The sequence below is a fragment of the Schistocerca nitens genome, chromosome 1 (assembly GCF_023898315.1).
Source record: "Schistocerca nitens isolate TAMUIC-IGC-003100 chromosome 1, iqSchNite1.1, whole genome shotgun sequence".
Taxonomy (NCBI): domain Eukaryota; kingdom Metazoa; phylum Arthropoda; class Insecta; order Orthoptera; family Acrididae; genus Schistocerca; species Schistocerca nitens.
The window spans coordinates 770,893,902-770,921,786 of NC_064614.1; the positions used below are offsets into that span (position 1 = coordinate 770,893,902).

A 27,885-nucleotide genomic window follows, 5' to 3' on the forward strand; every position below is an offset into this window, starting at 1 on the left:
TGGAAATTGTTCTTGCAAAACATTATAACAGTAATGAGAAATACTTTATTGCTAACATCAGTATATGTGTTATTTTGTGCAAGAGACAAATTTCAAAATAAAACATTGTCATTGAACTAAAATAAAATGTGAAAATGTAGCTTTTTTATGTATTTTTAAAATTGATTTTGACATGTTGATGCATTTTTCACCATTATATCATTGTGGAAGGATGTGAGTGAACATTTAGTGCTTGGAGAGAAAAAAAGAGCCTATCTTTGGTCTTAATATTGAAATTTTGGCATTATTGTATTTCAGTTTTGGTTGGAAATTTAATCAAATTAGGTAAGAGCTGAACTTCTTATTTATCACGAAGATGTCAGGAGCTGTGCGCTACATACTCTTAATTAAATGTTGTGTGTGATGAAATTGCCTTGGAGTATAATTTTGCATGATGTTGCAGATGAGAGACATAAAATGCTGACTTACAGACTTCACAGTGGTAGGAACTGCAAAATTTGTAGTTCTTAACATGCAGTTAGTCATTTAAGAAGCTTCAGAATGGTCCGCCTATCATTCACCCAACAGAGTGTACATCAAACATTTTTGAAGATTGTGTCTTACAAGCTTCTGATTGTATACAATTTTCAAATTGCTGTGCAGAATTGAACAAATGATCCCCCCTTCAAAAACATTTTCAATAATTTCTTCTGTATTAGGATTGATTATAGTACTCACTTACTACCTTGTGTATTGGTAGTGGTGTGCACCACTGTACACACATCTGGAAATCCAGCAGGTAGTTTTCTCTGATTGAGCCATAGCCATACAATTCCATGTTGTCAGCAAATACTGTCTTTGTGTCTACGTATCACTCCGTTGTGTCATCTGAGCCAGATCAAATGATGAAACTATACTAATGTAAAAAATGAACGCTCGCTCAGCGATTGACTGTCGGTCACTGTGCACATCCAACAGAGCTTGTAATGCTGCTGGACATAGGACCCATTAATATATTAGATATTTTATTGTAATCCTAGTGTGAATGACACACAGAGGTACACTACAGCTTTGAAAGTCTGTAGTGTTTTAGCTATTAATCATCTGAAATTTTTAATCCATGTAGATATTGTTTCATATCTCACTGTAGAATCACTTCCCCTCTCCCAGCAAGCAGGCCTTTGTGGTCTCGCTGGTAATTAATATGGAAATGTGTAAAGTTGCTTGTGTTTTCCACAGATGCAGAGACCTGACAAAAATGGTTGAGTAACAGATTGTGCTGAATGTTTACAAGTTTGTAGGAAAAATCTGTTGCTACTGACATTGCAAATGACATAAATTAAATCTGATTTTATAGAAGTGTTTATGTTGAATGCATTACTTCTGCAGGAAGGAGCATTAACTGCCCACTGCAGGCAACATGAGGAGGTGACAGTTGTGATGCTTCTGGTTAAATGTGCCTATTATATTATTAGAGGAATGAGTCTGTAGCATAAATGTACCCTTGTAATTGTATGTGACTACTTAATATAGAGTGGTTTGAGTTAGGATGGGGGGAGATCCAATGATTTATCAACATATAGGGAGGAAAACATAGTAAAATGGGATATTTCAGTGTTTAACTGATGATGAAAAGGGTATAGTGGTTCAGATACCACAGTGTTGGATATTGCTATGCCTATAAGTAAAATGTTCCTCTTTCCACCTTTGCATGAAGTGTACTTCATACCTTTTTAAAAAGATTAGAAGCCAAATTACCTTGAAGAACTCATTTTATTACGTGAAGCAGTTTATTGTAGCTCTCCTTGTACACAAGAAATGGATGTACATTATTTATCCATTAATGTTTATCTACAATTCCGTTTTGTCAGAATTCCTCCTGCCCCTGCCCCCCTCCCTCCCCAACATTGCTTATTGCTTCATCATGCCATGATTGAGTGCTGCTCCTAAAACCTGGCATTTGAAAGACATCAGAAAATTACATCTTCTTATCAAAGACATGTGTTAATTTTATATCCACTTTCAGGTGTCTTTCGTTCATCACTTGTACTGATATGTAAAAGATATTTTTCGTGTGCGCGGGTCCACTGTATCAGCTTCTTGGAGTACCACTGTGAAATGCTGGCAAACTAGATAACACTAAAGATTGTTGAACTTCTTTTGGTCTAAGATTTTTGTCATTTCAGTTTCACTACAGTTCATATGATCATAAAAAATTGAAATGAGTTAGTGTCACCAGATATGTCATAATGTCAAAGTCAACAGATTATGTAAAACTCTCCAAGCCATATGATTCTAATACCTAAAAAAGAAAAAGTAGAAAGGGGGAGAACAGAGTTCATATCTGTGGAATATAGGAAACATGGAAATTCTCTTGCATTACCCCTAGACAGTGACAGGGAAGTGCTGCAGTTGACAGTGGATTTAATTCTCTTTGTTTGGTAAATGAAATAAGTTGTTAAATTCATTGTTACCTTTCTATTATTTATTTCTAATAATAAAAACCAGTTTAGCTGAACTGATCTATGTTATCACAATATAAACACAAAAATAATTGTCGTCTAGAGTTTGCCTGTTTGTCTTGGGTTGAGAGTGGAGTCATGTATACTCTTGTGCAAAGTTATTCATCAATCTTCCACTTAACATCAAGCAAGGATTTGGTAATCCCCAGTAGTTCAATAGAAAAAGTACACCTCATGAGCCACCTGTCTACAGATTACCTGGATTGTTAGATTCAAAGATTGAATATGTTGTTAGGTACCTGGCAAGTAGCTATATTCTTTATGCAGCTGCATGAAGAGTGTTAATGTACTGTAAGCAGGTTTCATTATTTAGAGATGCAGGTAACTGTTTTCTTTAAAAATAGCAATGTAATCAAGTGCATAGGAGATAAAAAGCAGCTGTTTGATATAACTGAGGATTCAACAGATTTTTTTTCCAAAGAATCAGCATTTCCCTGTAACTTTGTTAAATGTAGGTTGCAGGAGCATGAACAGCATTAAGCAGTATAGCAATGGTCTGTTATTTTCTGTTAATTTAATATGCAGAGCAAGTTAGACAGGGCTTCTGTTTCCAATCGTAAGTGGAATAATACGGTTCATGTACATAGTTTAGTCTATAAACATGGCTCAAAAGGATCATTTTACACATAGACTGTGCTCACATCATCAGCAAACTTATGTTATCTACCAGATAGGTATACGGGAAATTGCCTGTGGAATTGACATACACGACAGAGATGTCAGTTGCACATTTGATTGCTGTCATTACACAAAGTATTGAAGATCTGCCTCATAGTGGAAAGCGTGGTCAACACCAGCTACACTATGTGATCAAAAGTATCCGGACACCTGGCTGAAAATGACTTAAAAGTTCGTAGCGCCTTCCATTGGTAATGCTGGAATCCAGTATGGTGTTGGCCCATCCTTACCCTTGATGACAGCTTCTTCTCTTGTAGGCATATGTTCAATCAGGTGCTGGAAGGTTTCTTGGGCAATAGCAGCCCATTCTTCATGGAGTGCTGCACTGAGGAGAGGTTTCAATGTTGGTCGGTGAGGCCTGGCATGAAGTCGGCGTCCCAAAACATCCCAAAAGTTTTCTATAGGATTTAGGTCAGGAATCTGTGCAGGCCAGTCCATTACAGGGATGTTATTGTCATGCAACCACTCCACCACAAGCTGTGCGTTATGAACAGGTGCTAGATTGTGTTGAAAGATGCAGTTACCATCCCCAAATTGCTCAACAGTGGGGAAGCAAGAAGGCGCTTAAAACATCAATATAGGCCTGTGCTGTGATAGTGCCACGCCAAACAACAAGGGGTGCAAATCCCCTCCACGAAAAACAGGACCACACCATAACGCCACCGCCTCCGAATTTTACTGTTGGCACTATGCACGCTGGCAGATGACTTTCACCGGACATCCGCCATACCCACACCCTGCCATCGGATCGCCACATTGTGTACTGTGATTCGTCATTCCACACAATGGTTTTCCACTGTTCAATCATGCAGTATTTATGCTCCTTACACCAAGCTTGCAGTGGGTCCTGATGCAGTTTGGAATTCCTGTGTTATGGTCTGGGTAGATGTTGGCCTATTACACATTACAACCCTCCTAAACTGTCGGCGGTCTCTGTCAGTCAACAGACGAGGTTGGCCTGTACGCTTCTGTGCTGTACATGTCCCTTCATGTTTCCTCTTCACTGTCACATCGGAAACAGTGGACGTAGGGATGTTTAGGAGTGGGGAATCTCGCATACAGACATAGACACAAGTGACAACCAGTCACCTGACCACATTCGAAGTCCTTGAGTTCTGCGGAGTGCCTCATTCTGCTCTCTCACGGTGTCTAATGAATATTGAGGTCGCTGATATGGAGTACCTGACAGTAGGTGGCAGCACATGCACCTAATACGAAAAATGTACGTTTTCGGGGGTGTCCGGACACTTGGTCACATAGTGTATCTGTAAATAATGGCTCCCAGGTATCTTGAGGAGGGTGTAATTGAAGTGTACTCTCTTTGTTTGGAGGCAACTGGGAGGTTTGTGTTACTCGGGACAGTAGAAGCTTATGCCCATAAGTGTCCATTAAAAATTACAATACAAATGTCTTAGCAGCAGGGTGCACAGATGGGGTGGACAAGGGAGAGTATGGAATGTGGGTAAGTGGTTCTGAAGTTCAAGATTTGTGCGATTCCTGTTATCATAGAAGAATGTGGAGATGAACAGGTGCTAGTGCACTTCTCGTGCATGCAATCCTATGGGTTAAGCAAGAAGGTGGTGCCAGTCATCTTTTATGCTTGTATCGTGTACAGATGTTGGCTACCTCTGTTACTGTTGAGGGCAGTTTGAGTGCTGGGTAGTACTGGTATAGGATCCTACATCTTTTTATCCAGTCCTACAGTCAACTTTTTGGGGGTGGATTTGCACTCGAAGATAAAAATTCTCAAGCATTCTGCACCCATCTTGTGAACATTTTTTTTATAGGAGCAGACATTGACAGAATGGAATCGCTTGTGGTATCTGCTGGCACAAACCTGATAAGCAAATACGTTACAATGCAAATATGTTTACAAACAGTAAAGAAAAGATAGCCAGTTTACTTTCAAATTGTGATGTGAGACTGTAAGACATGAAAGGATCAGTTTTTGAACTGAATTTTTTCAAAATCACTCGAGGAAGAATGTGTCGGGTAGAAAAAAATAGTTATAGTATTTTTCAATGTATGAATCAGAATAGAAAAATTAATAGTAATAGTAAATAAACTAACTTCATAAACTGAAGTAGCTTTGATTTAATAAAGTGAAAAATGAATACATTTTTGGAGAAGTGAAACAGATGACTCAATATCTCTCAGTATTGCCCTTCTCCCCTCCCTCCCCTCTCCATCCAATGCTCTTGATTGATGAAGTTCTGCTTGAACCTACAAACCAAGTATCACAGAAAGCATGTGTCACTCGAGGAGGATTGTGACTGGCTGTGGCTGACTCTGACTACTCAAGTCACAGAAACCTCAATCACAATTTTTTTTAAAATAAAAGTATAATGCTTCCACTGATTGTCTGGTCATCACATAAAATCATCACATGTCCAGTATGAAAACTTCGAAAGTAACAAGAAGAAATGGTGAGGTGATGAATTTTCATATTCACAATAATAGATTTGCACACTGTTACTTGCTAAACCAAATCATTTAAAAAGTTTAGTGAGGAGTTTTAATAACCGTACACAAGCCGCGGGCAGTAACTTAAAGTGCTTACAGTTCCTCAAGAGCTGGCTCATTTCAGAGCAATTCTGGAAAGCAGTGAAGTTGAAAAAAGGGACCATTTCCTTCTCACAGAAGGTGTTGTAGACGTCTACGAACAATAGTGCCATTTTATATTGAGAGTGACCATTGTTTACATTATATAATTCTGTAATGGTAGTCCTGTTGTTCTTACCTTTATTAAAATTTTAAGTATTGGTATTGATTTGTATAAATAGTCATGTTATAAATAGATATTTTATTCACAGATTCTTTTTTGGAAAGAACAAAGTAATGGCTTTGGGTCTAGGGAAGACTGCAGAGACTGAAGTACAGGATAATCTGCACAAGTTGGCAAAGCAGTTGCGTGGTCAGTGCGGTTTGTTGTTCACTAATAAAACAAAAGAGGAAGTGCTTGAGTGAGTATACATTTATTATTATTATTATTATTATTATTATTATTTTCATAGAATAATTTTAACACAGTAGATATGGTCACTGCTGAAGCTTCAGCTTTAATGGGAGAAAATGGCTATTATATGTTCAAATTGTTTGCAAGAGCTGTTGTTTAAGCAACTCATGTTTGTTGTAATGTATCATTACCATTTGTTTTTGTGATTTAATATGTCTATTGTAAAGTATGCCAGTCTTCAGTATCATGACTGGCTATACAAAGTATGTCATCTTACTAAGAGAATGGTGTATATTATTTGCAAGAAAGTAGTGGTAAACGTTTTTTATGATTCTATACCTCAGTCGGTAAAAATGGAGCACTTATAGGATCACTTTGTTGTCCACCTATCTGTCGGTCTGACTGTAAACAACACTTCTTCTTAGGAATGGGTAGAGGTATCCAGTTGAAATTTACATAGCATACTAAGATCTGTGATCCCTTGGCAGTTTGCAACATTTAAGTTTATATGTAAATGTATTCAGAAGATATGGGCATTTATGTTACATATTTCAACACTCACAAACTTGCTCATCAAAACGTACAGGATACTTTCCGTTAACCTAGAATCATGAAAATTGACAAGAAGGAAAGTTTCAGAGTACAAGTAAAGGAAAAAAAACTCTGCAAAGTGAAAATTTGTGATTACCAACAATATAAGGAGAAGGTAGATTGCTACTTATCATAAAGACAACATGTTAAACTGCAGACAGGTACAATTAACCCCCTTTAATTCCTGAATACATTTCTGGATGAAAAATGAAAATAAAAAAATGTGATGCTTTAGAGGTAACCGAAATGCCCAGGAGAATGCAGCAATTGTCAGAAGTATTTGTAGCTTCATGAAGAATGAGCATCAACTGGCACTGGCATTCAAAAACAGTTAACCTTCCCGTTATTAGCACAGCACCGGTATATGCAAATTCGCAACACTCCACATTAAGGGATTAAGACACTAGCATGTTACTTTTCAGCAACAGCCTTCAGCAGAAAAAGAACACACACACACACACACACACACACACACACACACACACACACACGTTCATTGAGTCAAGCAAGCACACCTTGTGCACACATCACCATCGTCTCTGGCAGCTGGATCAGAATGCAACTGTCATGTGGAATGGAAGCAGCAGTCTAGAGTGGCTAGGGGTAGCAGTATATGGGTGGGGGGAGAGAAGAGCACTATCTGGTGGAGTTTAGGGCCTAGACCACCAAAGGCACAGTGACGGGAGGCTGTGGGGAAGTGGGAGAGGGAATGGAGTGAAAAGTGGTGCGGGGAAAGATGAGCAGGTGCATTGGCAGAGGGCAATGCACAAAGAGGGTAGGACACTGAGAGTAGCAAGGAGGTGGTAGGACAGGAGGGGTGGAAACTGTTGGGTGGAGTGTATGTGGGTAGTATGTTACTGTAAGTTGAGGCTGGAACAATTTTGAGAATGTTTTGTAGTGATAGCTCCCATCTGTGTAGTTCAGGAAAGCTGGTGGTGGAGGGGAGGATCCCGATGGCTCAGGCTATCTGGATTCTCCCCCCTACCTCTAGCTTTTTGTACTTGCCCTTCTGTTTTTATTTTCTATAAAAGGAAAATGTTGGGAAAGCAAGCAGAAAAAATTGGAGTGGGAAGAAAATAAAAGATGACTTTTTCCAAAACATGTTGCAACATTCAGATAGTTATGTGCCAGCCTTCTTTACTGAAGCTATCAGCTATGATAGGGGTTTCATTTATGGTGTGAAGTGGTGGACCCATATGTCATCCAGAGTAACAGATCAGTGCACAGAATTATCGAGATATTGTTAATAGTACAAACATTGCTAGTAAATTGATTTTCACACTTGATTTTAATCAGCATTTACCAAATTTAGCTCTTATCTTGCATGAAGCTCTTTCATTCTTAATTCTGTGATTCCGTTTTACCATGCTTTTCTAACAAGCTTGTGGTTCCTGGTTTTAGTCCCAGTTTGGTCCACAGTTTTAATCTAACTGCAGGTTTCAAATTGGTACACACTCAGCTACAGAGTGAAAGTTCTTTTTGCACATGTGTCATGTCAGTGTCACATATATTTGCCAATTGTACAGTACCACACCATTCATGTTGTTGATATTTTCACATGTGTTCGCAAATTAGAGATGTCCGTGGGATGGATCACTATAGAGTGAAGTATGTCAGTGTTTGGATTCAGCTGCTCATTTCTGACTATTGAAAGCTAATCAGCAGGCTCCTTCTTCACCCTGTACTAACTTTCAGCGATTATCTGTCCAAAATAAAAGAATCTTACTATGGCATGGTAATCTGTTTTATCAGTCTTAATGTGAAACACAGGAGTACTTTAAAAAGCTTTATGAACAAAACTGTTCTGCAGATCAAGTTGACATTGGAGCTGTATTTACCAGAGCCTAAAACTAAAATGTTGTTAATATCAATTAAGTCACTGCAACATGCAGAGATATTTTCATCGTGTATCATAAGGAAAAGTCACTCGAAGAACTCTAAAGCTATACAGACAAAATGGTTGCAGTACTTGCCATCAGGGGACAAAATTCTAGTTCTCCTAGCAATGTGAAAAAGCTGTTTGTAGCTTTTGGAACAATTAGTTCTGTCTCACGGAGGAAAGAAAAGAAGGGCACACTCATTACCCAGGGACATTGTGGGGATAGGTCCCATTATGCTCCCAAAGGTGGCACTGGCATCTTCCCTACCCCAAACCTGCTGTCCCTTCCCCTCCCCATGCCACATCTCGTCCTTACCCCCACTACGCATCCCAGTTAGCTTACTGCTCAGTCATTTGCAGTTGGGCTTAATGCCCGGAGACTGTGTGTGTGTGTGTGTGTGTGTGTGTGTGTGTGTGTTTTCGTTTTCTACTTCTGAAGAAGGACTTTTCCCAAAAGCTGAAATATTTCTAGCATTCTTTTTCATTCTGCCTGTCTGTGAACCAGCACCACCTCAGTATAGTGAATAGCAATCTATCCTTTCCATATTGTAGTTATAATTGGCCTTATTTCTGAATATGTGTTGTTCATTGCATAGTATTCTGTTTTTATGTACAAATTTCATAAGTTAGTCGAACATAATAAATTATGTATCTATATTAAGCCTGACTACCTAATAATTCTCCCCAACCATAATCGAAAGACATTGTGCAAAAGGAAATTATGGTAAGGTTGTAGTTATTTTCTTTCTCTCTCTCTCACCTTTTTTTATGCAGGATGATCCCGGAACTTGACTATCAAGCTTTCAGAGGTTGTTAAGGGATACATTCTGAGTATTTTGTTATGAGGAACCCATGGTCTCCAGCGGTTCGTTACAGACTAATGATGTAATTGTGATTTATTTGGTTTGTTACTGCAGTCACCCTTGTTTCTATGGTGTACAATGGAGAAGCCTGTGACATGCTGTAAGAAAACGTACAACATAACAGACAGTAATTAAAGAGCTGTCGGACGAAATGTGCACAATGTACACAGTATATTCTGGCAATCTACAGTGCAGCACGAAACAACCGCAGAACTGTTGCCTTACAGGTATTGTTCAAAAGTCAACCACGACATTGCACAGCAATATACCATCAACTGTCATACAGATGCAAGAATTACAGTAGTATGGTGTACTACAGTAGAGCCCCGGTAATTAGAACTAATTGGGGCTGAGGCTACCTCAAATTACAAAAAAACTCGGATAATACAGAAATATCACTAATCAACGGGTAAATTGTGAATAAATGTTCAATGAACTCAGTAACGATTAAAATAAATAAAAAACAACATAATACATACCTGTGTTACATGTACATACATGGGCATGCATTTCCAAGTTGCATTAAGTTACATTTTAAAGAAATTGTCAATAGTCCTTTGTTTTAAAATATAACATTGTTTTTAGCAGCAATGTCACGCCATCTTATAAGAAGCATGGTGTCAGTTGGAGTAGCTTCAGCTTGCTGTTTGATACAACGCAATGCCACATATACTGCTGCCAAACCCTTGGTGTGAGCGATCACTGGTGCAGTTTCTTCAGGCAATTGCTTGCTGTCACTGTCATCAGTGAGTTCACTAACCATTTCAGCAATTGCAAGATTGGTCACTTCAGACAGTTCATCACTTTCATCCATGCTGAAACAACACTCACATTTGCATTTTCACATTCAGTGAGCTATTTCATCAGTTCTGCCAGTGGTATGTCATCTTCAACTGGATTGTAGGTAACCGTTTCATTCCCTAAAATGTGGTTCCATGTAGTGTCTCCATCTTTATTTCAGACCACGAATCAGCTAGCCCATAAACCACAGCTTGTATTGTAGTTTCTTAGAAATTCTTTGATGGTTCCTTCACCTTCTAGTGTTTGTAAAAGCATCTGATGGAAATTTTTGGTGGACTTGTGTAGCAGACGTGCCAATGGCCTTACTGCGGTGGTGACACCATTCCCCGCCAGATCGTCAAAGTTAAGTGTTGTTGGGCTTGGCTAGCACTCCGATGGGTAACCGTCCGGGTCTGCTGAGTGCTGTTGGGAAGCAGGGTGAACTCAGCCCTTGTGAGACCAATTGGGGAGCTATGTTACTGAGAAGTACTGTCACGAGTCACAACAACTTTTATTCACATCCAAGGATGCCTACGGCTGAGGATGACATGGCAGCCTGTCTGTACCATTGGGCCTCCATTGCATTTGTGGATAATGTTTTTAAATGTGTAACAGCCCAGTGCAGAATCGGTTATATTTTTTAAAGCTCTAGGCTCAGCAGACTTCCCTATCACCAGCAGCTTCTGTTTATGGTCTCCACTTGCATTCATTGCAGCAAGAACTGTTAACCTCTCTTTACATTTTTTGTAGCCCTTAATTCTCTTAATTTCTCAGAAAATTGTGTAACAATGTGAGAACCCACAGAAAGTATTTCACCGCAAATTTCTAGATGCCTTGTGCTGTATCACTTCTTCCACCTATCCAAGCATGCTAAACTTGCAGTAAAATCGTCCTCAAATTCCTTTAGCTCATTTCTAAAAAATACAGCTTTTTGTTGCAGAGTAGGCCCCAAAATTGGATTTTCTTTTTGTCCTTGTTGAGTAAACCAAATTAAAAAAAATCTTCAATTGTTTTTTCATACTCAATTTCTTTATTGACTTCCATTCAAATGACGAAATAGAAAACATGTTTAATGAAAACTTAAATGACAAAATAGAAAACATGTTTAATGAAAACTTCTCAATTTTTTCTCTGTTTCTACACCCATCTCCAACTGTCACATCACTGAATCCATAATCAGCAGTAAGTTTTTTTAATGTTTCTTCTTTGATTAGTCTTTTCAAAACCTCCACTTTCACATACAACAGCACAAATTTTCTCTCTTGTTCCTACCACTCATTGTAATGTAGGAATTAAGACATTAAGAAACACACAATTACATAGGTACAGCACACTATACATACAACAACACTTTAAAATTAACATGACACAGGTGGGCTCACTACAGTACATACAGCAGTGTCAGCCAATGTTGTGAACTGAAATGTTATCTGTATTGTTAAAAACAAACAATGGAAAATCCAGGATTGAATGTAACAATATAATGAAAAGGATAGTTGCTACTCACCATAAAGCAGAGATGCTGAGTCTCTTAAAGGCACAACAATGACTACAGGAAAGTTAGCTTTCAACCAACAGGGCCTTTGTCCAAAATAAACAACGTACAGACATGCACATGCTCACGCAACTCGCACAAACGTAACACAGCTGGAGCCAGACTGCGTAGATGGAGGGCAGGGCAGAGAGGGGGGAGGGGGTTTAGCGGAAAAGGAGAGAAGTAAAAAGACTTGTGGAGTAGAGGGCTGTGTAGTGCTGAAATGGGAACAGTGGAGGACTAGATGAGTAAGGACAGTGACAAGTGAAGGTTGAGGCAAGGAAGGTTATGGGAACATGTGATAGGATGTATTGCAGAACAAGTTCCCACCTACAAAATTCAGAAAAGCTGATGTTGGTGGGAAGGATCCAGATGGCATAGGGTGTGAGTCAGTCATTGAAATGAAGGACATCAAATCTGGCAGCATGCTCAACAACAGGGTGGTCCAGTTGTTTGTTGGCCACAGTTTATTGGTGGCCATTAATGCAGACAGACACTTGTGCCCACGTAGAATGCGGTCCCGGGCTTGACTCCTGGCTGAGTTGGGGATTTGCTCTGCCTGGGGACTGGGTGTTTGTGTTGTCCTCATCACTTCATCATTGTGATTCGTAATAATGGTTAGATTGGACTGTGTAAAAAGTGGGACTTTGTATGGGTGCTGATGACCACACAGTTGAGTGTCCCACAAACCAAACATCAAACTCGTGTATAATGCAGCACAGTGGTGTAGATCACATGACTGGTTTCACTGGTAGCCCTGCCTTTGATGGTATATGCGATATTTGTGAAAGGACTGGAGTCGGTGGTTGTGGCAGGACATATGGGACAGGTCTCATATCTAGGCCTCTTAAAGTATATGAGCCATGTGGCAAGGGGTTGGGAGCGAGGGTTGTGTAGGGATGGACTAGGATATTGTGTAGGTTTGGTGGGCGGCAGGATCCACTGTGGGAGGAGTGGGAAGGATAGTGGGTAGGGCGTTTCTCATTTCAGGACACAACGAGAGGCAGTTGAAACGCTGTAATTCAGTTGCCCCAGTCCTGGTTGGTACTGAGTCACAAGAGGAATGCTCCTCTTATGGACAGACGGTGGAGCTTTGGGAGGTGTTGGGTGACTGGAAAGATAAGGCACGGGAGATTTGTTTTTGTACAAGGTTGGTAGGGTAATTACGATCTGTAAAGGCCTCAGTGAGACCCTCGGTATACTTAGAGAGGGATTGCTTGTCATTACGGATGCAACGGCCATGGGTGGCTAGGCTGTATGGAAGGGACTCCTCAGTACGGAATGGGTGGCAGCTGTTGAAGTGGAGGTATTGCTGGTGGTTAGTAGGTTTGATACAGACAGAGGTACATAATATAGTCATCTTTGAAGTGGATGTCGACATCGAGGAAGGTGGCTTGATGGGCTGAGTAGTAACAGGTGAAGCAAATGGGGGAGAAAGTGTTCAGGTTCTGCAGGAATGTGAATAGGGTGTCCGCAACCTCGATCCGGATCACTAAAATGTCATCCGTGAATCTGAAACAGGTGAGGAGTATTTAGGAAGGATACCTCTAGATGTCCCATGAACAGGTTGGCATAGGATGGTGCCATGCAAGTGCCTATAGCCATATCCCAGGGGTGAGGATATAGTTGGTCATGGCGACTAGGAAGGTTCGGATTCCGTTGGGCATTGGGAGGCAGTAAGGCCAAGGGCATGGATGATCTTATTTCATAGGGATGTGGCATCGATAGTGACAAGCAGGCAACCGTGTGGTAAAGGAACAGGAACTGTGGAGAGTCGGTGGAGGAAATGGTTGGTATCTTTTTCATATAGGAGGGTAGGTTCCAGCGGGTAATAGGTTGAAGGTGTTGGTCTATGAGAGCAGAGATTCTCTTAGTGGGGGCACAGTAACCAGCCACAATGAGGCGTCTTGTGTGATTGGGTTTATGGGCTTTAGGAAGCATGAAGAAGGTAGGAGTCCGGGGAGTAGTAGGGGTGAGAAGAGAGATTGACTCTGGGGAGAGTTTCTGGGGTGGGCCTAAGGATTTGAGGAGAGACTGGAGATCCTGCTGGATTTCTGGAATGGAGTCACTGTGGCAGGGTTTGTAGATGGATGAATATGACAGCTAGCAGTGTCCTTCTGCCAAGTAATCCTTGCGGTTCAAAACAGCAATGGTAGAGTCTTGGTCAGCTGGTAGGATTATAAGGTTAGTTGGGATCAGCTTTTAGGTGGTGGATTGCAATCTTTCTGCAGATGTTAATTAGTTTGCATGTTGGGGAATTTTTGGAATGATGGTGAGGCAAGGTTTGGGGTTAAGAAATTCTGGAAAGTTAACAAGTGGGGAGGGGGGGGGGGGAGGTTGCTTTGGGGGGGCAGTGGGGGTGGATCAAGGTTGGATGGAGGAGTGAACTGTGTCAGGCAGGGTTCAACATTGGTCTTTGGTTGAGTTTGATTGGTGGGGTTAGTGGTGAAAGTCTTAAAGTTCTGCAGGATTGAATTTGAGGGTGGAGCAAAAGGTGAGACCTTTGGAAAGGACTGATACTTCTGTGGGGCTAAGGCTTTTCGAGAGAAGTTTCATGACTGTGTTTTGGGTCTGTTTCGATTCTGGATTCTGTGTAGTGGTGGGAGGGAGTTTTGGAGGGTGGGTTAAATGTAGTAGGTCTGAGAGACAGGGCTTGTCTGCTGTGAGGGGACATGGGGGAGTTTTGGAAGTTGTTATAGAGGTGGTGGACATTGTTAGCCCAAGGTGGGAGTAGTTGTTGAGCAGGTTGGAAATGTTTTTGAGGTGGCATTGTGCTTGTTGCTCTAGTTCCTAGAGGGCAAGAGTTTCAATATGTGATATGGGATCCAGGAATTTGGGATTGGATAGCAGGAGAATTTTATGGATGGAGAGAAGGTATTGCGTGTCAGCTGGAGCCAGACTGCAAGCAGCAGGGCATTATGGAAGAGGCAGCTGGGTGAGGGTAAGGAGGAGGCTCTGGCGGGGAGGGGGAGGGATAGCACAGTAGGGGTGGGGGACAATAAAGTGCAGCTGGGAGCCTGCAGGGACGAGGTGGAGATTGGGGAAGCTAGGTGCAATTGGTTAGATGGAGGCGGGAGAGCAGAGAAAGGGGAGGGGGGGGGGGAAGGAGAAAAGTAGATAGACTGGGTACATTGTTGGAATGGGAACAGGCAAGGGCTAGATGGGTAAGGACAATGACTAACGAAGGTTGATGCCAGGAGGTCTTGCGAACGCAGGATATATTGCACAATTCAGAAAAGCTGGTGTTGGTGGGAAGGATCCAGGTGGCACAGGCTGTGAAGCAGTGTTTGGTGGCATGCTCAGCAACAGGGTGGTCCTGGTCTCAACCTTCATTAGTCATTGTCCTTACCTATCTAGCCATTTCCAGTTCCCATTCCAGCACTACACACCCCTCTATTCCACCAACTTACTGAGTCTTTTTACTTCTCTCCTTTTCTGCTAACCCCCTGCCCTCCGTCTCCTGACTGCCCCTAGCTGCCCCACTCTCCACCTCATCCCTGCACACCCCCAGCAGCACTGTACCATCCCCCACCCCTATCCTGTTACCCCTTCCCCTCCCTGCCCCAGCCTCTTCCTTACCCCTATCCAGTTGTCTCTCCCATAATGCCCTGCTGCTCATAGTCTGGCTCCAGCTGCCAGAGACTGTGGTCATGTGTGTGTGAGTTGCATTTGTGTGCATATGTTGTTTGCTTTTGACAAAGGCCTTGATGGTCGAAAGTTTACTTTCTGGCAGTCTTTTTGTTGCGCCTTTCTGCAACTCAGCATCTCCACTTTGTGGTGAGTAGCAATTATTCTATTCATTATGTTGTTACTGTATTGTTACTTATTTGAATGACAAATGTTGCCAAATATGCACAACAATAGGGGTAACAATAAGGATGATATGCATTGTACAATTATCGTAAGGCGATTCCAATTAGTGAAGGGTCAACAAAGAAAGAGCAATCAGACTCCTCCAAACATAATGGTACCTGTCCATCTGTAATAGAAATGCATTAGCACTGTGAGACCAAGGTTATGTCTGTGCATTATGTACAAAAACTTTTAAGTGGGACAGTTTTATTTGTCTTGTACATGGAAAATTGAAAGAAAGTTGAAAATGTAACACACTCGTGTGTAAAACATAAATGCAGACAACATATGAAAACGAGTTTTTACTAAAGTTTTATGTAAAATTTCAATTTTCTTATGACCAGCTCAAATTACATGGAACCTTGATTTGCTGTTGCTCAAATTACCAGAGCTCTACTGTACTTAAATTTTCCTGCTAGTATCTATTGGAGCTTCATAAACTAGGCTTATCCTTTTGCACCCCCAGAAGTAGTCCATTGGTTTCTTGTCTTGTGACCGATCTGCCCATTGACTACTGTGACCAATATTATATTGTCATACAAACTGTACTTAAATGTGGTTCGTAACATATTGCAATGTATGCCAGCACCCCATCATATTGAAACTACATAAGCAAATATTCTCAATGACACTTCTTCTAGGAAGTGTGGGAGGACGAGTTAAAGGACCATTTTGTGCAAGACTCCGTTCAGTTTATCAGTAAATAGGTAAGGTCGAGTCACAAACTTGTTTGTGAAACCCCCTTGTACGTTAACGGCAAACTTCTGTTGATAGGATTGACACACCTGTGCATGTGGATTTCAATCATTCCACACCTGGCTAGTCCTACTGTTGAACATGCCCCCTCATGTAAACATGAGACTGTTGAACATCTCTCTCATGTAAATGTGCCCTCAAGTGTAAATAACACAAAAGCAGAAAAATTGGTGTTTTCTGTATGTTGCTATAGGAACTAATTTGCAAATGACACTCTAAATGGGAAATCTGCTGGCTGTAGTGAGTGGGAACAGCTGAACACAACTTCATTGTGCTACTGTTCCATTACAGTCCGTAAACTTATCCATAATACTGCTGTGTATCACTGTTAGCACACAACTAACACCTATGGAAAACGAAACAATAGACAGATATAAGCAGCACTGAATGCAGTCATCAGAACAATGAGATAAGGAGGGCATTACTTTTGTGAATAGCAGCTATTGTGAGCAAATGGAAATAATATGCACAGCATGCACTGTCAATACTGACATTGTTGTGCACTATTTGTAATGCAATACAGATACAAAACTAATTGGGGCAAAAACCAAACAAAATGCAGTAAATCGGTAACAAGCTGTTGGAGACTGTGGATTCCTCGTAACAAAATACTCAGATGGTAGCACTGAAATCCTCTGAAAGTTTGTTGGTGGAATTATGGTTCATCCTGTTTGTCTGAGTTACCTCAGATGTTTTCAATAATCACAGAAAGTGTCTACTTGAAGTGAGCACTCTTTTAAGTTGGAATTTTTTTTCCATTTATTGCTTTAGCTACTTCATCTTGTGTGATAGTGTTGATGTCCACTGATCTAATATGTATGCTTGCTTTATATTTGTTGGAGTGGATATTCTTATTTATGTTTGATTTTATTATATTATCAGCATCAGTTGCCAAGAAATTATTAAATGTGTTGATTGCTTCTAAGGGATTTGTATCTTTTTTTTTTATTTTCTTGTGGTAATGGGGTAATGGTACAGTTATATGTGATGCAGTCTTCATAAGTTTCCGTTTTTTATAACATTCTACATGGCCTTTGTTTTATTAGCTGAATTATTTGTGTATTTATCATAATGCATTATTTTTCCTGCTCTTATTCTTTAGTGTTTTGAAACAATATTATGAAAAGGAAAGTTGATACTCACCATACAGTGGAGATGCTGAGTCACAGATAGGCACAACAAAAAGACTGTCACAATATACTTGTCCATCCTTAAACAACCCCTGCTCCCAACCTCTTACCGCTTGGCTCATATCCCTGTAATAGACCTAGATGACAGACCTGTCCCATACATCCTCCCACCACCACCTACTCCAGTTTGGTCATGAACATCACCTATCTCATCAAAGACAGTCTGTGAAACCAGTCATGCAATCTATAAGCAAAGCTGCAACCACTGTGCTGCATTCTATGTGGGCGTGACAGCCAACAAGCTGTCTGTCCGCGTGAATGGCCACTGACTGTGGTCAAGAAACAAGTGAACAACCTTGTTGCTGAACATGCTACCAAACATGACGTTCATCGTTTCAGTGACTGCTTGGCATCTTGTGCCATATGGATCCTTCCAACCAACACCATCTTTTCTGTATTGTGCAGGCGAGAACACTTTCTGCAATTCACCCTACATTCCCTTAACCCTCCTGGCCTCAACCTTCTTTATTCACTGTCCTCACCCATCCAGCCCCTTTCCTGTCCCCATTCCAGCACTACACAGCCGTCATTCCACTATCACACCCAGTCTTTTTACTTCTCTCCTTTTCTGCTACTCCCCCCCCCCCCTCCCCATCTCTCCTCTGCCCTTCGTATAACCTGCAGCATTTGGCTGTCCGCCATCCCCAACATACTATCCCTCCCACTCCCGGCCCCAGCCTCCTCCTTATCCCCAGCCAGTTGCCACTCACATCATGCACTGGTGCTGCTGCTCACAGTGTGGTTTCAGTTGCCTGAGACTGCAGTCGTTTGAGTTAGGTGTGTGTGTGTGTGGGGGGGGGGGTGTCTATGTCTATTGTTGATGAAGGCCTTAATGGCCAAAGGCTTTATTTATTCGTGGCATTTTGTTGTGCCTGTCCGCGACTCAGCATCTCCACTGTATGGTGAGTATCAACCTTTTGTTTTCATAATATTGTTACATTCCGTCCTGGATTTTCGCTTGTTTTAGTATTTTGAAATATTTTTGTATAATACATGTTTAATACAGGTGAAGACTTATTCAAATTACACATTTAGTAATGTCTATATCTTCTCCTGGCATGGAACTGTTATTTCCATTTTCATTCAGTTGTTTGTTCTACAGCTGTCTCTTAAGGTCACAGCCTTTTGAAAATAAAGTTTGAAAGTAATGAGTTAATATGTCAATGAAGGCATTAAATTTTTCATTAGGTCATCAATTTTATAAACTTATGACTTTTTTTCTTTGTTTAGTATGTTGTTGAAGTAGCAAAGATGGTATTTGAGCTAGGTGGCCACTAAAGCCTGCATTGAAATTTTTTTAGATAACTGCTGAATGCTCTCTTCTTGACCTGAAACTGATCTAAAGCTGTTTCACAAGTACCTGTTATCCTGGTAGCAGCATTTAAATTTAAGATGTAGCAAGGTTCATAAGGACCTTTCTGTTTTTATTTTTTGTAATAAACATCAATGTTTACTGTAGAACACACATTATTAGTTTACTGTATTTTCTTGGTAACAATGCTCATGCATTTTTTGTAGTGTTGTTTATTCTTCAATGGCAGGTGGTTTGACAACTTCAGCCAGGGTGATTATGCAAGATCAGGTGGAGCAGCAACAGACACAATAGTATTGCCTGCAGGTCCCTTGTCTCAATTTCCTCACTCCATTGAGCCACACCTAAGATCTCTCGGCATGCCTACAAGCCTTCAGAAAGGTGTTGTTACACTTGTCAAGGATTACACTGTGTGTCGTGCTGGTGAAGTTCTAAAGCCTGAACAAGCTCGCATACTGGTAGGTGTTATACGCATTTCCTGTGGTCAAATAAACATTAACTACATCTTAAAAAAGGTTTGTTCTATATTTTAACAAGAGGCAGAAACAAAATTAAGATTTCAGTATGTTTGCAGAATCTTCGCTGTGAATTGTCCAGACACAAACATCATTACATAATTATTTTCATGTTCTTTTACTGTTAAACAATAACTTCTGTCACTGTCAAAATAATAAATTCTTGCAATAGCACACTACTTGCTTAAAACATTCATTTGCTGTGAGAATGATATTTGGACCAATAAATGTGCAGATAGCACTACATATCATTGATACCCATGTCTGAGTTTGGTACTTAATTTAAAATATCTCAACTTACCAGTTCATTAAAATTTCTGTGGTTTTCACCTGTAACAATCCTGTAGTAAGTGCAACATAGGAAACTGCAAAAAGAGGCCAAGATGTAGAGTTGCTTGAAGGAATGAGGAGACTCGGACAGTGTACTGTAAATACTGCCAAGTATATTGTTGTGATTAAAATAGATAACATTTTCTTTAGGAGTGGTGGTATCAGAGTGTGATAGTATTAACAAAGCTTCATACATTCAGTGTGCCTTGGTGTGAAGGGAATCATAATCTAGGCATAAAACAAGTTTCAGGTAGATTCTACCCCTGAATAATGTCATACAAGAATGTGCGAACACAGTTTCCACAGAACAGTGATTATTGTGCGAAATGTTGATGACAGTTTGTAACACCATTGAAACTTGGGTAGGATATTTGCAGAATGTATAAAGATAACGAGCATAGAAAAACTGAAAGGATAGCCAGTTGGAATACATCCACAAAATCTCACTTCATAACCTTTAGGATGAGATCTTCCTTCAGACTTGTGGCAAGTCTTTAGTCACCTTAAAAACTTTCAGAAGCTGTTGGACAATACAAAACTTGAGCTGGAAAGGAAAGGGCTTGGACTTTGAAAATTTTTATGGGAGGAGTCATGAAATAACATTGCCTGGACCAGAGCAAAAATGTTTGGGTGGATATTATCAGAAAGCTAGAATTTTTAAATCTAGTAGCTGGCTCTGTAGTGTCATTTGTCATTAAGTTTTTGGGGGAGGCGAAGGGACAGTGGTGTAATAATAGTTTGACATACTGGCAACAGTTTGGCTATGATGTTAATTAGGCAATTGTGGATGACACGAAGCACATTACTGAGAAGTTCCGCACACTAGTGTGAAGATTGTATCACTCTGAGTAGTACTGATGGAGCATTCTGTGGAATCTGCTAGCACAGAGTAGGGTTGCTCAGGAACGGAAAGTGATCCCACAGATGTTTGATAGAAGCATTGTCCCTCGCTTGATTGCCTAGTGTGTGTCATGGCCTACTAAGAGAGAATTTTTTTGGCTAATTGTGAGCAGCAATTAGTCAGACCTGAAATGTCCATCCTATCTCAGTGATTTCCACTAGTCACTCCTTCCAAAACAATGTGCGTGTGTGGGTGTGAGTGCACGTGCATGTGTGCAGGAGAGGGGGGGGGGGGGGGAGTTCACCTAAATTTCATTGTAGCTCATTGTGTAAATTTGCTGCAAGTTCAGGTTAAGATGATCTAAGCAGTTTCATTGTGGGAGTCATAGTTTAATGCATGAAAGTATATAGTCCCCATGTTGTGTGGGGTAACATTTCATGCTGACATTTGGCTGTAGGCTAACATTTGTTGGGTTATTGCAGGTTGTATCTCTTGTATTATTGAATAACTAATTATATTTAGAATGTAAGAGGAAATACTAAATATATTATCATAACCAGTGGCTCAGTCATAGTTCCATTAGAAAGAATACTACGCAGAGATTTACAAATTGCTGTTTAATGTGGTTCCCCCCCCCCCCCTCCCCCGATCCATACGTGTTTGTGGCAGGAGCAGATGAGGGAGGGGCGGAGGTTGGGTTGGGGTGGCAAGGAAAGGATATGCTTGAAATTGAGTTATATAGTCTCTGGGGCTGAGAAAGTTTTCTGATTAATTCAGAAGCCAGGCTGTAATTAAGAGAGAAAACTTGAGTAACTTGTACTTACCAAATCCCCACATTGAGAGACCACATAGTGTACCATAATCGATCCCTCTCCTTCCACTCCTGGTCCTTTGCAGATTGTGTGTGGGTATTTGCAGATTCTGTGTGGAATGAAATGTTGTCAGTGCCTTTCTGTTTAAGCCTGAATTTAAATAATTTTATTCTCATATTATGTGATGTAAGTTCATAAAAGTAATAAATTTCTTAACTCTTATAGTATTGGGGGCTCGAATTCAGAGAGCAAAGATCTCAGCAATGCATGACACATTTCTTGTAGTTTTCCTCCTTGGAGCTAGTTGAATAACTGTGTGACTGTCCTTCACTTATCTTAATTGGTTTGGGTCCCATACCAACAAACAGTACTTATGAGTGTGTTGGAAGTGGCTTCTTTTGTGGTCAGTTACACTTCTTTGGAGTTCAACCAATAAATCTGTAGGTCATCTACCTTTCCGATGGCTAGATTCACGCTGCTGTTCCATCGTGTAACATTCTGGACATGGCCCAAGTAGATATTGGGGAGCCTTTCAGTTTCAGAACAAAATTTAAAAAATATTTCTTTCACTTACACAAATTAGCATGCTATACAGATTCCAGGATTGAAGATTCTTGTGGACTGTGTGACCAGCAGTATTCACTATAGACATCTATTCCAAGGAAGTAAGTTTACACTTTGATGATATTTCTTTTTGTCTAAAAAATGAAACTTATTTGTCATTATTCTCAGAACAAGACTGAAGGTTGATGCACTCTTGGAGAATTCCTTACCATTTTTTCTCTTACCTCGGGGCTTGTATTGTGTGATTTTGAGTACTGAACCTCTTAAACACGTCTCGATAATTACTCTAAGAAAAAAGTAATAATTCCTAACTAAGCTCTTTAGTTTCATAACTTTGTGGAGGAACTAATAATGTTATAGTTAAATCTGTGGGAGTGTGTTTCAAGTGAGTTTGGAAAAATTCTGGAAAAGGGAACTTTGGTGTAATTTTTTAGTGAAAAGCAAGAACTATCATTTCGCACATGCACACAAAAGTACGTACATACGTAGGGTAATTTTATTCTTCACAGGAATGCATGACATAAATAATTTGTTCTCCGTAGCTATAAGACTGCAAAATTTTTGATGCTGATTGCTTTTCTTTTCACAGAAATTGCTTGGCCATGAAATGGCAGTTTTCAGGCTTGTTATGAAGGCTATGTGGTCAAAAGATGGTACATTTGAGAAATTCAAGAGAAAGAAAGAAGAAGATGCAATAGCAGATCATGATGATGAAATGGATGATGCTGAAATGGAAGAGTATGCTAGCGAAGAAGAAAATGAATAGTATTACCTGACTGATTTACATTTTAATGTTCGTACTTATAACTGTAAATATTCTACCTGGCGTTACAAAAACTTCAAACATTGTAAACTCTATTTTATGTAATTATGAATTCAGTGTACTGTGCCAGTATGTGACAATTGCAGTGTTGCAGTATTTTTAAAGAAACCAACTGAAGTAACCTATATACATTTCATATATTTATATCAGCATATATTGTAACAAAATTGATGTATGTAATATCTAAATTTCTGATGCAACTCATTTACTATTGTGATATTGCTGCACACTTGGAATTTTGTGAACTATCGAAGTGGAAAATATCTGGTAATTACAATTTTTCATAACCAGCATAAATTTACTTTTTAATACAGTATTAAATGATTGTAATCTCATGTATGTGAAAGTGAGAAGCTCGGGTAAGTTCACCTTTTGTGGAATATTGAGGGTGTGAGTTAATGGATCTACTGATAATTTTTGAATGACAATCTGTCACACTGGCTGTAGTTAGTTGTATTAAAAAGACCTACGTTAAATGAAGACACCTGAAGTAGACAAAATACCTCAGAATTATTAGGATCTTCGAGAGAACGTACCTTGACGGGTGACAGAGATAATGAGACAAATGTAATACCCAGTAACTTCATCAAGAACGTTACAATCCCAGTACCAAAGAAGCAAGTGATTTACAGAATCATCATTTTAATAAGTCATGGTTTCAAAATACTAATGTGCAGCACCTAGAGAAGAATGGAATGACCAATAGAAACTGACATCAGAAAGATCTTTTTTGCTTCTGGAGAAATGTAGGCATGCATAAAACAGTACTAGCCTACGGCTCATCTTGCGAGACAGGTTGCATACAGACAAACCTACATCTTTAGCATTTGGATTTAGAAAAATGCTTTTGACAATGTTGACTGTAATGACTTCTTGAAATTATGAAGTTGTTTCAGGTATAGGCTGAAACCTGAAATTGATATAAGTGAGATTTTTTTGGGAAAATTTAAGTGTACATCAAAAGGATAAGCTAATGGGAAATGGAGGTGGTGATTTTGTTGCAGTAGACTAGAAACTCAAATCCACTGTGATAGAGATTGAAGCTGCATGTGAGATTGTAAGGGCAAGACTCAATATCAGGAGTGGGCATAAAATAGTAATTACATCCTCCAGTTGCCCGCCAGACTCATCTCCTGATGTAACCAAATCTTTGTAAAAAAACTTCAGTTTACTTGTATATAATTTACCCAATCATACTGCAATTGTCAGTGGAGACCTAAATCGTCCAGCAATCAACTGGGAAAATTACAGCCTTTTTAGTGGTGGGCTTGATAACACATCCTGTGAAACATTACTAAATGCTTTCTCTGAAAACTAACTAGAACAGATAGTTCGAAACTCCACTCCTGATGGAAATATACTGAATCTAATGGCAACAAATAGATCTGACCTTGAGAATGTCCACATCAGACCTGATATCAATGACCATGACGAGGTTGTGACAACAATGATTACCAAAGTACAAAGGACAAATAAAATAAGCACAAAGATTTATATATTCAGTAAACTAGTTAAAAAAAAAATCAGTAGTGTCATATCTCAATGAGGAACTTGGAAACATTCAGCACTGGGCAGGAGCATGTAGAGGAACTATGGCTCAAGTTTAAAAGAATATTTTACCTTTCACTGAATATGTATGTACCCAGTAGTAAGGAGAGGTCCCCTCAATCATATACAGTCACTAAAGAAACAGATTAGTACATAATAGGTGTAAAACAATGCTTAGTACTATAGAGACAGAGAGAGATGCAGAATGAGACGCGTGTGGTTGTCAGGATGGCAATGCACGAAGCCTTCAGCGACTACCATAGCAGGATATTATCAAATGATCTTTCACAAAACGCAATGAAATTCTGATCGTGTGTGAAGGCTGTTAACGGCACTAAAGTTATTTTCCAGTCCCTAGCGAATGAGACAAACTGAAATTGAGGACAGCAAAGCAAAATCTCTGTTTTCAAATGTACTTTTACAAAGAAAAACCCAGGGGTTTTGCACCAGTTTAACCCTTGTACCATGGAAAGATGAATGAAATAAGTATTAATGTCAGTGGTGTTGAGAAACAGCTGAAATCATTAAAATTTAACAAAGCTCTGTGGCCTGATGGAATCCCTCTCAGATTGTATATTGAATTTGCCTCTTCTAACTATAATCTGCCATAGATCCCTGGAACAAATAACCATGCTCAGTAGTTGGAAGAAAGCACAGGTAACACGTATCTACAAGAAGGGTGGTAGAAGTGATCGACAAAACTGTCCACAATATCTTTTACATCAATTTGTTGTAAAATCTTAGACACAAATTCTTAGCTTAAACATAATGAGGTATCTTGAGCAAAATGACCTCCTATATGCCAACCAGTGTGGATTCTGGAAACATCGATCATTCAAAACCCAACTCGCACTTTTCACTCATGACATATTGAAAGCTTTTGGTCAAGGCAGTTGGTAGATACATTGTTTCGTGATTTCTGAAAAGCATTTGAATCAGTACCATAACCACACACATTATCAAAAGTTTGATCATATGGGGTATCAAGTGAAATATGTAACTGGCTTGAGAATTTTTTAGTATGGAGGACAAAACATGTTATTGTGCGTGGATAGAGCGTCATCATCAGATATGGAAGTAACTTGTGGTGTGCCCCAAGGAAGTGTTGAAACCATTGCTGATCATGTTTTAGGTTAATGACATTGTGGGCGATACTAATAGCAACCTTGTACTTTTTACAGGTGATGCAGTTATCTGTAAAGATTCACTGTCTAAAGAAACTGCATAAATATTCAATCAGAAACTGATAAGATTTTAAAGTGGTGCAAAGATTGGCAACTTGCATTAATGTTTAGAAATGTAAAATTGTGCACTTCACAAAACGAAAAAACGTAATAATATCAATTATCACAGTTGGAATTGGCCAACTGATAAAAATAGCTGGGGGTAACACTTTGTAAGTATATGATATGGAATGATCACATAGGCCCAGTTGTGGGTAAAGTAGGTGGTAGCCTTCTGTTTGTTGGTAGAACAGTGGGGAAGTGCAATCAGTCCAAAAAGGAGATTGCTTACAAATCACTCATACGACCCATTGTAGAATACTGCCGAAGTGTCAGGATATGCAATGTATACAGAGAGGGGCAGTACAAATGGTCACAGGTTTGTCTGATCAGTGGGAGAGTAGTACAGTGATGCTGGAGAAACTGAACTGGCAGACTCGTGAAGATAGACATAAACTATACTGAGGAAGTCTATTAACAAAGTTTCAAGAACCAGCTTTAAATGATTACTCCAGGAAGGTACAACCACCTCACATGTATCACTCGTATAGTGACCTTGAGGACAAGATGAGAATAATTACAGCATGCACAGAGGCATTCAGTCAGTCCTGCACTCCATACATAAATGGAATGGGAACATACTCTAACAACTGGTATGATGGAATGTACCCTCTGCCATGCTCTTCATGGCGATCTGTAGAGTATGGATGTAGATAACAAAGGTGCAGCAGTAAGTTACAAAAAAGTTGTGTAGAAACCAGACCAGATTCTGAGGGAATGAGTTAGGAATTGAGACATTGAAAGTAGCAGAGTGTTTATATTTGGGCAGCAAAATAAGTTATGATGATGACCAAAATAGAGATGATACAGAATGCAAACTGGCAAGAGAAAGGACATTGTTACTGAAAACCACAAATTTGTTAATGTCTAATGTAAATTTAAATGAAAAATCCTCTCTGACGGTATTTGTCTGAAACGTAACCATGTATGGAATTGAAATGCGGGTGTGAAACATTTAAGACCAGAAGAGCATAGAAGCTTTTGAAATGTGGTACTACAAAAGAATGCTGAGGATTATGTGGGTAGATTAACGTCAGATACGCAATTCTGTCTCATAATTTATTAGTTTTCTGGGTTGAATTTTTCTTTGATAATTAAGCACCTGAGTGGTAGATAGTGAAAGTCATTTTTCACTATAATATTATATTTGTGAATGTTGCTGCTGTTTTGAACTGTGATTGACTGTTGACAACAAACGTCATAAGGTAGCTTGTGTACTGTGAGTCTTTTGGCAGTATATGCTTTCTAAAACAGGTTATAAGAGTGGACACTGGAAACCATAGTTTTTCCTTATTACAAGCTCCTGTGTAACAAATGCCAGTTGACCCAAAAGATGATACCATAAAATATAAGTCAACCAAAATAAAAAAATGAAGTCAACGTTTTGTCAGTTGCAACTTGAAATAGTGTGGTCAGGCCTTCTGCTGTTACAAATTGAATTTATTGTTTTTCGTAAGTTGAATGTATATATTCCTGTATTTATATAGTTCTCATACATACCTACATAACATACAAACTCCATTTGACTTTTTGTACATTCTGATGTTAAGCATATTTAATTTATTGAGATTTATTGCGAGTGTACCTTCACATATGTACTGGCTGTTTAGTCAAATGTGATGTGAAGCTCGAGGCTTGTGGTAAGGGCTAGAAAAATTACTAGTCAAAATTACATACAATAAATGTATAGCAACCTGTTTGGACAATTTTTTTTTTCTTTCTTACAAGATATTGAGGCTGTGGACCCTCCAGAAGAACAGAATTCCGTGGTAATAACTTTACATTATTGGTATGAGAAAATTGCTATGTTAGTCTTGTGTTGTGATCAGACTAGTTGTATGATACAAAATACTGATGTTCTGATATTATTTCTGTGAGCAGAGTAATGAGCAACAAAAGTAAGTTATTTGAGAACAGTATTAATTATAGTCACTGCTTATTGTAGAATGTCATACAAATCAGTGACTTGTAGTAAGTCAATCATATGGTGAATTGTGTTTTATTTATCTCATGACGTACATTTGCAATTCATTTGGCTCGCATACAGGAGTCTGTGCATATTACATGACCTCCATAATAGAATGGAAGTGTAATATGGAAATAAAGTGCAACAAGTTATTCAAATCACGGAGCTTGGTACCGTTAATAACACTAACCCTGCCCTACACCCTTACAAAGCTTTCTTACTCAGGTGCTCGAGATTGAGAAAATGTCAGTATATTGTTCAGTGGACTGTACAGACAAACAAAATGAGATGAATGTGTGTAACTTGATTAA

The 27,885-nt window shown here is 39.5% G+C and overlaps 1 protein-coding gene across 1 annotated transcript in view; it reads left to right on the forward strand.

Annotated features, from left to right (window-relative positions):
* Positions 1-27,735, forward strand: part of LOC126261529 (mRNA turnover protein 4 homolog) — a 36,652-nt gene extending 8,917 nt beyond the window's left edge. The window contains exons 3-5 of the mRNA XM_049958549.1: positions 5,993-6,142; positions 19,122-19,350; positions 22,544-27,735. Of these exons, the coding sequence (XP_049814506.1) occupies positions 5,993-6,142; positions 19,122-19,350; positions 22,544-22,720 (556 nt within the window). The 3' untranslated portion in view covers positions 22,721-27,735. The remainder of the gene's footprint in view (positions 1-5,992; positions 6,143-19,121; positions 19,351-22,543) is intronic.
* Positions 27,736-27,885: the final 150 nt, after the last annotated feature.